The 12,702-nt window shown below is 40.9% G+C and overlaps 3 protein-coding genes and 1 pseudogene across 5 annotated transcripts; 1 reads left to right on the plus strand and 3 right to left on the minus strand.

Annotated features, from left to right (window-relative positions):
- Window positions 1-1,095: 1,095 nt before the first annotated feature.
- On the minus strand, window positions 1,096-1,664 carry LOC117564824 (cuticle protein 8). The gene is made up of 2 exons (XM_034243748.2): window positions 1,556-1,664; window positions 1,096-1,491 (listed from the first exon to the last, which is right to left on the minus strand). The coding sequence occupies exons 1-2, from the start codon at window positions 1,565-1,567 to the stop codon at window positions 1,186-1,188; spliced, it is 318 nt and encodes a 105-aa protein (XP_034099639.1). The 5' UTR covers window positions 1,568-1,664; the 3' UTR covers window positions 1,096-1,185.
- Window positions 1,665-2,066: 402 nt separating this feature from the next.
- On the minus strand, window positions 2,067-8,999 carry LOC117565895 (serine/threonine-protein kinase dyf-5). Of its 3 annotated transcripts, XM_052002406.1 has the most exons (8): window positions 8,906-8,999; window positions 6,272-6,479; window positions 6,044-6,211; window positions 5,640-5,978; window positions 4,539-5,581; window positions 3,824-4,111; window positions 2,787-2,890; window positions 2,069-2,473 (listed from the first exon to the last, which is right to left on the minus strand). In XM_052002406.1, the coding sequence occupies exons 2-8, from the start codon at window positions 6,425-6,427 to the stop codon at window positions 2,448-2,450; spliced, it is 2,124 nt and encodes a 707-aa protein (XP_051858366.1). In that variant the 5' UTR covers window positions 6,428-6,479; window positions 8,906-8,999; the 3' UTR covers window positions 2,069-2,447. The 3 variants fall into 3 exon arrangements, with proteins under 3 accessions (XP_034101132.1, XP_051858366.1, XP_034101128.1); XM_034245237.2 differs by having other exon boundaries at window positions 2,069-2,890; XM_034245241.2 differs by lacking the exon at window positions 3,824-4,111 and having other exon boundaries at window positions 2,067-2,890.
- On the plus strand, window positions 8,988-11,355 carry LOC117564994 (dynein regulatory complex subunit 3). The gene is made up of 6 exons (XM_034243939.2): window positions 8,988-9,201; window positions 9,639-9,922; window positions 9,977-10,155; window positions 10,213-10,774; window positions 10,839-11,173; window positions 11,232-11,355. Exons 1-6 carry the CDS (start codon window positions 8,988-8,990, stop codon window positions 11,353-11,355), a joined length of 1,698 nt encoding a protein of 565 aa, XP_034099830.1.
- A 56-nt stretch (window positions 11,356-11,411) lies between these two features.
- On the minus strand, window positions 11,412-12,643 carry LOC117565898 (enoyl-CoA delta isomerase 1, mitochondrial-like; annotated as a pseudogene).
- Between the last annotated feature and the right edge of the window lie 59 nt (window positions 12,644-12,702).

The raw sequence follows: 12,702 nt of genomic DNA on the forward strand, positions 1-12,702 counted from the left end.
AATTGACTTTTCGGGGCAGCGACAATTTTAACAGGACAGCAGTCCCTAACATATTGAATACATACCTTACTTATCTTTTTCAAGAATCTAACTGATGCTTTCTATTACTTACCTTTTCAAATACTTGAATCTATTATTGACTTAATTTTCAGTTGTTTCTTACCGTCACGAACGGCCAAAAATCTGGTGAAATATCAGGCCAACAGAAATCACCAGCAAGCATAAGTGCAGAAAGTCACTGGCGGTGAAAGCTTTTATATGCTCTCAGCTCAAAGCACTCTCTCACTGTCCCGCTCTTAGGATCCATAGAGCTGAGAAACTGACCAATGGCAGCGAGGCATATTTGACTACATTTATAGAGAAATCCACTTGCTACTTTATTATGTTCGCCTGGTATTTCAGTCACTTCACGTGTTATTTTTCCATCTGCATTTTTTTAAATGCAATAAAACATTGGAATATTAACAGATGCCGTTAACAGAGGCTATTAACAGAGGGCTTTAACAGACTTGAATTTTATATGGCTGTCGCTTGGTTTCTGATTCTGTTCGCCTGATACTCAGCACATTTCACATGGGCCAAATAGACTTTTCGGGCTGCGACAATTTTAACAGGACAGCAGTCCCTAACATATTGAATACTTACCTTACTTACCTTTTCAAGAATCTAACTGTTCCTTTCTATTACCTACCTTTTCAAATATTTGAATCTATTATTGACTCAATTTTCAATTGTTTCTTACCGTCACGAACGGCCAAAAAGCTGGTGAAATACCAGGCCAACAGAAATCAGCAGCAAGCAAAAGTGTAGAAAGTCACTGGCGGTGAAAGCTTTTATATGCTCTCAGCAAAAGCACTCTCTCACTGTCTATGCATAGCTGCTCAGAGAGCAGACTCCCGCACTTAGGATCCACTGTGGATCATCCACAGATCATATTGTACATCCTGAGAAACTAACCAATGACAGCGAAGCATATTTGACTACATTTTTAGAGAAATCCACTTGCTACTCTATTATGTTCGCCTGGTATTTCAGTTGCTCCACGTGACATTTTACCAGTGATACTTGATGAACTGCATTAAAACAGCGGAATATTAATTGAACAGCCTTTTAATAATAATATGCATATATAGCATTATTAATTCTCTTTTGTTTTTTCTTTGATTTTTCAAAGTATCCTTCTTTTTAATGACGTGTGATGATCGAGATGGGTTCACGGCGCACTTGAGCATTGAAGCCAAGCAGCGGATCGGCGCTGTAGTCGACAATGCGACGATGACCATCGGGTTCAACAAGGGAGTAACGACCCGTTACGTATCCGCCCCGTCGATGCTCGAACTGGTCCTTCACATCGCCGGTGTGAGTGTCGTGAACAGCATAATGGAACTCGTACTGAGGAGGACTTGAAATTAGCTCATCAGCATGGCCCAGAATCAAACCGCCCTCGACGAAAGCAGCGCAAAGGATCAGGCCGAAGGACAGGCAAATAGTCTGCAAAGAAGAATGTTTATTAATTACAAAATGAAATAAGGAATGTTATTTTTAATACGCTTACCAAAGTATTCATGATGCTGGCAGTTGAGAGCTTTGCGATCAAAGACGAGATCGAGTGAACTGATGACTAACTGACATGCGAAGCACTCTTTTATACATCGAGCTAGTTTAACTACAATACATACTGCCCTATTGTGGCACTGGGCCAAGTTATTACTTGTCTGCAAAAGCGCGAAACCGAATCTCCAAGATGTGCAATCACTTATGCAACGCTTGCGTCTCGTCTCGTCGCATGATGGGGGAAATGAAATCAAATATCCTATAGCGTATGGTAAGAGTTACCGCTGAGTGATGCAAACAGGTTTACAAACACCGCCTAAGAGTGCCTCCCACTTTCGACTAATTGCAGACTTCCCTTATAATTTAAATTTCTGCACGTTCTAATCTAAATACAATATGCATAACTATTGAAATTCAAATATGCTACCTAAGGCTTAAGTTTTACAGTCTAGAATCTAGATTATTTAAATTAAAACAAGAAATAAATATACTACATAAAATATAGTTAAGCGGTAGTAATAAAACTGTCTTATATTCGCAATCATACACAATTTTATTTGGGACTTATCATAACCATTAACATTATACAATTATTCTCTTGTTTTTGGGGTTTTTTCTTTTACAAATTTCCTTTAAATCTTTAGCTTATTTGTATCACAGCATTAAAATTAATGGATTTCATAAACACATCTAATTGAGCTTAGGCCTTACATACTTTTTTTTACATTTACAAGATGATGACTCTATATGATACATTCAGTTCGCAGAAAACATAGAAATTGCGGGGAGTGCGCGCAACGTGGCGTATACGTAACGCGCAAAAGGTTTTCGAAGTTTTCAGGTACGACGACATTAACGATACAAGTAAGTACTTCTCTATTTGCATCCCGTTTTCAAAACTTGTTTTCCAATAACGATCCTGACGATGTACATATAATTGAAAGATATATCAGATCAGATGAGAGATTAGCATGAAATGTTGTTGTTTTTGTTCTATTTCTTGTTCATAAATCCGATTAGTGTGTCATGTGTTAATAATCCTTGAGAATTCCGAATTCCGAATGCAAAAGTGCACCCAATCAATGGTCAATCAATCGAATTGTGGTTGAACTTTGTTATGATGCTGGGTGCTGTTATTACGTATACGAATACGAATACTCTACTGTACGCTCTAAGAGGGAGTGCGGCCGACTTCTACGCTTACACTTCTTGATTACCCAAATGCAAGTTACCATTCTCGGCGACCATCCACGCCGTCAGCTTCTCGTCCTCCGTTTTGTTCGTCTCGTCCCAGGGAAACGCGGTGGCCGCCTTCTCCTTTTGCAGCTTTTGAACTCTGAAATCATTCGAAAAGATAATTAGAAAATTTTCTGCAAGAAGCTAGGTAAATAAGCTATTCTCTAGTCATGCACTAAATACGTTTCTATACATATAATTAAACTACTCATCTTAGCATCTAAAATTATTTATCTAACTGAATGCAGTTCTGCACTACACATTTTTTTTTTTGTATAAACATCTATTTGCAAGCCAATGAGCTTCTAACATCAGGCAGAGAGAAAAGGACCGCACAGCATTCAAAATTGCCTGCACATTGACGGCAGATAAGCTAGACTGAGGCAGAAGCTCTCGAATAAATGTGGTGCGCAAGGGCACTAATACATGCGCAAATTGCTAAGCGGACGTTTGCAGAGTCTAACACTCACAGCCAGTTGATGATGGGCAAATTAGAGAGGGAAAGAATGATGCTGAAGTAGCAAGTATTAAAATGGGAGTGCTACAATTGTAGACTGACCTCCTTGTTGAATCTGCAGAGCAGCAGACCTGTGGTGCAAGTGCAATGGAATATTCCACTTCAGCACAATTCAGTACATATTGTTATGTATTCTATACTACTTGATTAAGGTGAGCGTGCAGAGTATTAGAGTAATGAATACAACAACTACTAATGCATATGATAGCTACGTGAATATACGATTTTTTACACTGTGATGACAGATGTTTACCTTATGGGCCAAAAGCGACAATCGTCTTCGATTGAGGAGTCGTTTTGGTTCTCACTGGGGCACGCACAAAATGACAGTTTTTTTTGTTGTTGTAATGAGAAGCAAATAATAAGAGAGACAAAACCAAAAACCAAAAGAAAGAGAGACAAGGATAATAGGATACAATAGACGAGCAAAAACGTATACAACACACTCAAAGAAGCACAGTTATGAATGAATTATGAATGTGAAAGTGAGTGCACTCCTGGTTGCCAGATACTCACGTGGAAAGCGAATCGGTTCGGCTGCCATTGTTGACCTCGAGGCTGCTGGGACTGCGTTTCTTGGCCACTGCTCGCTTGAAGTGCTGCTCGTTGAAAAAGTCGCGTCCTCCATTATGCGAAGAGGTTGTGGTCTGTCCACTCTTCGCCTGCTGCGTGGGCGGCACTGTATGTGGATACTTGCTACCCTCGCTGCCATCCGAGTCCATGGACAGATGTCCGAACAGATCCTCCAGCAATATGTTTGATTTGGCATTTCGCTGACGCTTCGCCGACGTTTTCAGCTTCGAACTGTGTGACAAATGATGAGGGGGACAACAACAAGGACAATGTGATAGTGTAAAGTACTAAACAAACAAGAAAAATATAGACGAGGGTGCTCGACTATAAAATACTCGTTATTCAAAAGCAAGATTGCTAGACCAAGTTTATAAATTGTCAGAGAATCATTTAAAATTTGGTAATTATCATTGTGAACTCAATTATTACTCAATTATTACGCTGTGATCTTGATTCTCATGAAATACTAACTATTCGTTTAGTATTTTTGTCAGGAAATTTGGCAACTCTAACTTTTATATGCAAGAAAACATAATTACCGACAGACGGACACACTGACAGGACAACTTTAGAATGCTTGAAAATATTTGTTTCTACCATATGAATAACGAGTATAATTATATATTATACGAACTAATGTCTAGTATTATTCACTCACCCAAGAATCAAATCCAGATCATCCACTTTACGCGTTTCCGCTGGTGCCGCCTGCGATCGTGCCGATAGCCTTAAGGCAGCTCCATTCAGCAGCGAAGTGGAGTCGAAAGGAGGTTGCAATTGCTGATGTGGCTGCTGCTGACGCACAATAATGCTGGGCGGCGCCTTGGAGAACATGTTGTACACCTTGGCATCGGGCGGTAGTTGGCTGGGACGCGTCTGCACATAGTAACCACCCAGAGGCAACGCCAGGCGTCCGTTGTTCTTGGCATTCTTGTTGGCCGTCTCATAGCTCAGCTGGCTGCCATTCACATAAATGGCGCCGCCATTGCGTGTCGAGGTGTTGCTAAAGGACACATTGGGATGCAGTCCTGGTTGTTGTTGTGACTGTTGCTGAGCTAGAGAAGCGGCAGCTGCTGCGGGCGCTGGAGCAGCAGCTGGCAAACCAAACAGCTGCGAAATGTTGCGATTGAGATAAATATCGTTGATGGACTCCTTGCCCACGCTGGAGTCTGTGGTGGGTGGCATGCCACTCAACTCGTTGCTGGCAAGGAAGCTCAGCTTCGGCTGATACTTCATTGGCATGCTCACATTCTTGTTGACTTGGCCATTGAACAGCGCCTTGCCCTGATTTTTGTTGTTGTTATTCACATTGTTATTGTTGTTATTATTATTGTTGTTGTTGTTGCTCTGGTGTATGAGCTCAGTCACGGCGTGGAGTTTCTCCTGCACCGGAAGCACATTATTTGACACAGTCGGAGGTAGGACAACTCCATTTGAGCTGCCGCCATACTTGGAGCTGAGCTTCACATTCGCCTTGGTGGCCGCCGTGGGCGAGATGCGTTTCAGCGCATGGAAATACGGATACTTGAGACTCTGCTGCGCTGTGGGTCGCTTCTCTGGATCATAGGCCAGCAGATCCTCAAGCAAATCCAATCCGGTTTGGCTACAGCGGCTGACGACGCTGCTCAGCGGCACTTTGATGCAATCAGGATAACGAAAATGTATCATAGCAGCCAGTCGATAACCATCCGGCCAATCACTCTAACAAAAAGTACAGGAGATTACCAAATTATGCTTAAAAGAGTAAGAGATTACTTACTTTGCCTGGCGTGCCCAACACAGAGCAGATCTTAAACAGTTGATCCACCTCGCTGCTGCCGGGAAAGAGCGGTCGAAACGTGTACAACTCGGCCATGATGCAGCCCATGGCCCAGAGATCGATGGTGCTGCCGTAGTTGGTGGAATGCAACAGCACCTCCGGTGCACGATACCACCGCGTGGAAACATAGTCCGTAAATGGCGGACGCGAACGTATTTCTCTTGCCAAGCCAAAGTCGGCAATCTTGATTAACTCCGGGCCGGAGCACAGCAGATTCTCCGGCTTGAGATCGCGATGAAAGAAGCCGTGGCGATGCATAAAAGCCAAGCCCGTCAATACCTGAAAAGTTTACATAGATTATCATATATTCTTTTAGATAATTCTGGTATATTTCCTGAACTCACCTGAAAAAGTATGCTCTTGAGCTCCGGTTCTGGCAAATGAGTGTCGCGATCCTTGATCATTTGATACAGATTCTCCTTCATATATTCAAACACAAAATACAGCGTGTCGTTCTCTCTGATCACCTCCTTGAGTTTTACAATATTCGGATGCGACAATTTCTTCAGCGACTATTAAAGAAAACATATATTTATATTATTATTTATTCAGAGTAAAACTTCTTGACTTGCCTTCACTTCACGCAGGTTCATTGCCTCCTCCCAGGAATAATATTTGCGTTTCATACGCTTGATGGCCACCTTTTCGCCCGTGTCCTTACGCTGTCCCAGCACAACAGTGCCATAGGTTCCATCACCCAGTTGGGTCAGTGTAATGTATCGATTCATGGTACAATCGGCATGCAAACGCTTTTCACATATTTTTTAGTGGAAAATGGAACTGATGAAATAAAGAGAAGGGAAAATTATGAAGGTTATAAATTTGAAAATATAAGTTAGTCAAAAGAGAGACAAAATTATGAAGGTTATACATTTGAAAATATAAGTTAGTCAAACGTGTTCTTAAGGATCATTTATAATACATAAAACAAATGAAAAATGAAACATACTTAAAATAAATTTGATATCTTATTCATTATTCTTAAGAAATTCAGGATGTTGAAATATTTTAACGTTTAATTAACTGTCAATAATAATGTAGGACTATTTCAAAGTAATATTCCAGATGACCCAAAACATTAATTGAAAACATGTAGTTAAAAGTCTATTAGTGGATTGTTCGTGAGTTAGCATTCATCGTCATGCCATAGGGACACGCTGTTAAAAGCGCCATTTCAGCAAATGTAAGCACTTAAAATCGAATCAAATCATTGGGCCCTGACCAAGTAACAGTTAATTAACTGAATTGGCTATAGGCGGGGGCGTTGTTTAGCTGTCGACACGGGGACAGCTGCGAGACAGAGTCCATATGTTTTGCCGGATGTCACCTATTACTTATCAATCAATATATTGATTCGGGAACTCCTATGAATCGAAGCTTTAACTATTTAAGAACTTGACCAATATCCATTGTTCATCATTATTTTTGAGAATTCGGAAATATTAGGCCAAGGTATCAAGGTCATTGTTCTGAATTACGACGGGACGAGTAATTGTTTACTGACGGTTGGATAACAATGGGTGTATAATAAATGGATTGTAAATAGAATTAGATATGGTAAACATTCATATTATGAGGTCACTCGGTTTCATTGTATTTCGAAACACGTATTGAGATACACCCTATATAATATGCGCACTTTTTTCACCTTTTCTTATTTTATGGGAGCGTCCAACTTGACCTTTCAAACGTCATATGCAAATTTGAGAATTGTGCAGGAAATTGAATAGTTGCAGTTGTACTCTGTACAGGGTGTTGGTGGTAGTTGTGATTATTATATAGTATCTAAAGAAAATGGTTGCAAAAAGTATAACTTAATTTACTTTTTAGCTGAAGTTTGTATAAAAGTTAAAGGATGTATTATTCTGATCAAATTAGTTTATACATGGGAACTCATTGCTTAAAGTTTTATCAAATCATTTTAGATTCAGATTTAATATTAATTATTTTTAAACTAGCAGAACACTAAAAAAATACATTTTATTTAATAATCCCTAACTAAATACAGAATTCAGGTAATAAAAAACACCCTCCAACAACTAAAATATGTAAAGGGCATTAAACACTTAACAAAATATTAAAAATAATTATTTATAAAACATGTTTATTAAACATGTTTGCTTAACATATTTGTTCTAACTAAATTCACTAAATTTCAGGGTCTAGAAAAACACCCTGTTACTAGGAATTAAATTCGTTGTATACAAGTGCGACCTCAATCGTAAAGACATCATTAAACACAACAACAATTAGAAGCTACAAACGTGGATTTATGACTTCTACTATTATTATTATTTATTCATCGTCGCAGGTTGAATTAAAAGAAAGTCCTGCTGAAAGCCGCGAGTCCAAACACACATGCGAGTATGTGGAGAAGGTGGGAAGAAGCTAAGGAGGAGGGGTAAGAAAAGATTGGGAATGGGGAGGTAAGGAAGGCAGAAGACTTGAGTCACGAGCTTTGTTTTGGCTCTTTTTTTCGAATGTTGTGCCATAGCCTTGAAACACATTTAACGTTTCATTTATTTTTGATTTTATTTCCACACACGCGAACTAATAAAATATATACTGTGTATATTTAATGAAATTGTTTTCTTTTAAATTGTTTTTCGATTTCGATTTAAGGTGGAACTCAAAATTCAAAAAAGTAACTCCTTGAGTTAGCATACATTTATTTTTTTGAGGGTTCACTTTATCGATTGACTTTATAGTTAACACGGTCTCTGAATCATTTTTGTAAATTGGTAATTGAAAACATATTTTTCCGTTAAGTTTTTTTTACCTTAAACGCACTTAAAACCGAAGCCGTGTTCTGCGATATTAAATTAATTTTATTGTTTGTTTAAATTCAATTAATAAATGTATAAACGAGTTTTGTGTTCAATATCTATTGCGCGAGCTAAAGTCTATTTTAGAAGCAAACATTAACAACTACCAACTCTGCTGGGCCCCGATATCCACAACAACCGCAACCCTAACTAGACCAAGCGCACGCCCCTTCCCCTCTTGGGCCGTTGTCAACAAACACAACGAAGCGTAGAGCAAAGTGTAAGAGAGAGCGAGCGAGAGAGTGAGAACAACGCACGAAGCTCAGTTTTGCACCTGTTCAAGATGACGACAGGGTTCAAGTTCTAGCTCGGAGCACGCATTGTAAATTGGGAGAGGCGCCTTCGGTTTTTTGGTTACTAAGCATGTTGTGTTGTGCTTACCACATGTATTCGTTGGTTACCGCGGCAACAACAATTCCCCGGCCCGGCTTTTCCTTCAGCAACAACAACACTTCATTTTGCCATGGATGAAGAGACGAGCAGCACTCAAGATGGAAGCCGGGAGCCGAGTCGAGATTTTCTCGAGGAGATCAATTTTCCGGAGCCGGGCATCATTAATCTGCAGATGATCAAGTCGGCGTATTTAGAGGAAGGACAACGTGGCGAAACGCGTCGCTTGCATCAACTGCAACCTGTGGTGTTGGAACGAATTAAAACACTGCGCCTCGAGTTCAAAAGTGAGTCAAACGAAAATATAGCGTCATTGATGTTTTTCAATTGTTTTATACGTCGATTTAGCACGATAAACAACAAATAATGATATTTTAACTACATTCATTATTAGCAAACTTTTAGAACTTTTTTCAGAAAGAGCTTTCTCCGCGCTATTTTAACTGTCATGGTGTGACCACAATCAAAACTGTAAAAAAACACTGAAATAGGAGTGAGCAAAAATTTGCATATGGTAACACTTCCACAATAACTGCACAATAATTTGCAAAATGCATTAGACAAATGGCGCGGTTTTTAAAACAGAGAAAAGACCTTTCAAAGGCACTAGTTAGGCAGTGCTGCAAAGTACTCAAAAATCTACCAGCCATCGATAGCGCTATCGATACTTCCAAGCAAAGGTGTTATCGGCTCAAAAGTTTAAAAGTGAATTTCTTTGTTGCAGATATATTGCGCATCGATCATCTCTGGGTGCTGCCAAATTTAACCAAGCTCTGTCTGAACTGTAACAAAATAGAGGTAATTGAGCACATTGGAATGCTTACCGCACTCAAGGAACTCAATTTGAGCTTCAATTATATTACCAAAATCGAGAACTTGGAGACGCTCGTTAATCTGGAGGTCCTATCGTTGTTCAGCAATCACATTAAGAAAATCGAAAACTTGGAGACACTCGACAAATTGGTAATTCTCAGCATTGGCAACAATATGATTGACAAATTTGATGGCGTAAGTTGGTTTTAATTTGCATTTTAACTTTGACTGATTGTTAAAGCTTTGCAGATTGAACGTTTGCGTTTTGTAAGCAGCTTAAAGGTGCTGAACCTTGAAGGTAATCCCATTGCCAAGCTGCCTGATTTCCCGTTGTCGCAGTATGTAACTGCAATATTACCGCAACTGAATTACTATGAATATGTTTTCATCAAGGACGAAATGCGGGAAGAGGCACAAAAGCGCTTCTAGTAAGTTATATGCTAAGTTAGATATCCAGGATTTCTCTAAAGCAATCTCTTCCGTAGTCGCGAGCTGCGAGAGATCGAAGGCAAGCAGGAAAGGGAGATCCAGGCACGTGAAACCGAGGCACGCGAGCACGCCGAAGCCGAGCGCTTGGCATCGAGTTTCGTGGAGCACCTTGATGGCCATCAATTGTACGAATCCATGTGGCGGGGCGATGAAGATGGACGTGTGCTAATGCTGATTGGACCACAGGCGCAGGAGCTTGCCGAGGAGTATACCAAGGATGTGCATGAGCTCACCCAGGCCATCTACAAACTGGGCTTGGCACGCTTTAGTGAGCGCGACGAGGAAGTCAAGGATTTTTCGGGCAGCTTGCAGCAGGGACAGCAGCAGCTGCAATCTCTAGGTCAGCAGCAGATCGACGAGTTTCTGCAGTACAGAGACAAATGCTTCGAGGAGGCTACGACAACGTTGCGGCGCTTGGAAACGTGCGAAGAAAATTCAGAAGAACATTTACAACTATGCGAAGCCATGGATAAAATCAACGAGCAATTCGAGGATACGCTGCATGACATGTGGCACAGTCTGATGGCTCAGGAGCTGCATCTGCACGAAGCGGTGGAGGTGAAGTTTACATGAATAGAAATATGTATTTTAAACATTAGCTTACTCTAAATGTGTGCTGCAGGAATCGACGCTGAACTTTGAGCGGCGCATCTCGCGCTTAATGTCCCGGTTTGTGGAAGAGGCTCAGGTCTTTTTCCTGCAGCTACGCGATGTCTGTCAGCACTTCTCTTACAACATGACGGACACTGTCTCCCGATATCTTTCCAACAAACTGGCGCAACAAGATTTGGAGAGTGTGCCGAAAGAGCTGAGGAGGTGTATCGACGATCGAGATGCTGTGCTCAAGCTGGTCGCTGATATGAAGGCAACGCATGTGGCACGTGTGGAAGAGCGTGAAGATCGCATGGTCAGCAGAAGCAAGGAGTTCATCGACAGCTTAATACGCAAACGCAGCAAGTGAGTCAAGAGCACATTGCATTATAATTGCATGTAATCCAAACATTTTGCTTTGCAGGGAGGAAAACGAACGACATCGTGCGAAGATCTTGGAGATTAACTCGTTCATGGAGATGATGACCAAGGCGCTGAGCAATCTCCCCGAGGAAATTCATCAGGAGCTGCTGAATTCGGAATCGTAATTGAAGTTTATTTTTAATAATTGAACTCAATTAATAAATGCACTGCTGGAAATAATATCTTCAGAAGAAAAAAAGACGGGATAACCTTTTAGTTGGCTGCTTTTTTGCTCAGATTCTGCAGGTAGACGCCAAGTTGTTCCTGCATCTGTGGATCATTTATGAACGTCATAAAAATGTCCAAATCCTTTTCGCGCTCCTTTTCAAATCGCTGCAAATCGGCAGCTCTGAACTGCAGTTTAGTTAGCGAACGCGCCACAGGATTGACTTTGGCAAATGAGCCAATGAACTGAGCACACTTCTCCAGCGCCTCCTCCTTGCTCTGCGCCACATCATCCACCATGCCCAACTCCACAGCTTCCTCTGTGGTGAACATGTGTCCCTGATTGAGCGCACGCTCCGCAAGACGCCGAGGGAGGACGTTCAAGTAGTTGAATATGCAAAAGATAGGCACAGTCATGCCTAGCTGGGTTTCATTCAAACCAATCCTAAAATTGGGCAGCATGACGCGATACTAGAGCGATGTGGCCAGCAGGCATCCTCCAGCCGGCGCATGACCCTGTCAATGAGTAAACTTTAGATAGAGACTCTTGTCAATATCAATATGTAGAGCTCACATTAATGGCAGCCGCAGTGGGAACCTTACTGCCATAGAGGGTGACCCAAATATCCTGCAGTGTTGTCCAGAGCAGACGCACTCGCTCCTTGTCGGGCTTGTACATTTCGTGTATATCAATTCCTGCCGAAAACACTTTTGAATTCGCCTAGAAATGCAACAAGTGATGAAACATCTATACATGGTCTATATTTATACCTTACCGATGTTAGTATAAGTCCCGTGCTCTTGTTACTCTCAATTTCCTTAATGGATTGCTGCAGATCTTGCAGCAATTGCAGATTGAGTCCATTTATTGGCGGCCGGTTTAACGATAGTGTTGCAATGCCTGTCTTATCATTAACCTCCACAATGGTCAGCTTGGTGGCCGTAGACATTTGTCTGCTGCTACTGCGAATACTCACGGGACGGGGCAGCAGACTTAAAACTTTTGATCGCAGCATCATATTTTGTTTCAAAAGTCCAAGTCTTTTAAGTGACCTTTGGATTCAGTGCTATATCAGCGAAAGTATTGATTAATTTTATGCAATGATTATTGTTGATGGACTTTTATACTCCACCCACTTCTTATGCACACTTTTGATGTTTTTCTATACACACCGAAGCATTTAATAAATGGCAAATAAGAAGCGTATTTGTTATGAAAAATGTAAACAATGCCGACCTGTTGCGCAGTTATCGATCATAATGTGCAATCGATTAATTGTCAAAGGCAAAGTTGCATATCGAGTAAT

This window comes from Drosophila albomicans, chromosome 2L (assembly GCF_009650485.2).
Source record: "Drosophila albomicans strain 15112-1751.03 chromosome 2L, ASM965048v2, whole genome shotgun sequence".
In the NCBI taxonomy this organism is placed as follows: Eukaryota; Metazoa; Arthropoda; class Insecta; order Diptera; family Drosophilidae; genus Drosophila; species Drosophila albomicans.

Bases quoted from the DNA above. Each gene is read 5' to 3' on its own strand.
- LOC117565895 (XM_034245237.2), bottom strand. From the start codon at position 6,427: ATGAATCGATACATTACACTGACCCAACTGGGTGATGGAACCTATGGC. The intron at 6,212-6,271 runs GCAAGTCAAGAA...TTTCTTTAATAG, and splicing joins TGAACCTGCGTGAAGTGAAG to TCGCTGAAGAAATTGTCGCA. The intron at 5,979-6,043 runs GTGAGTTCAGGA...TAAACTTTTCAG, and splicing joins TCAAGAGCATACTTTTTCAG to GTATTGACGGGCTTGGCTTT.
- LOC117564994 (XM_034243939.2), top strand. From the start codon at position 8,988: ATGGATGAAGAGACGAGCAGCACTCAAGATGGAAGCCGGGAGCCGAGT. The intron at 9,202-9,638 runs GTGAGTCAAACG...TCTTTGTTGCAG, and splicing joins ACTGCGCCTCGAGTTCAAAA to ATATATTGCGCATCGATCAT. The intron at 10,775-10,838 runs GTGAAGTTTACA...TGTGTGCTGCAG, and splicing joins ATCTGCACGAAGCGGTGGAG to GAATCGACGCTGAACTTTGA.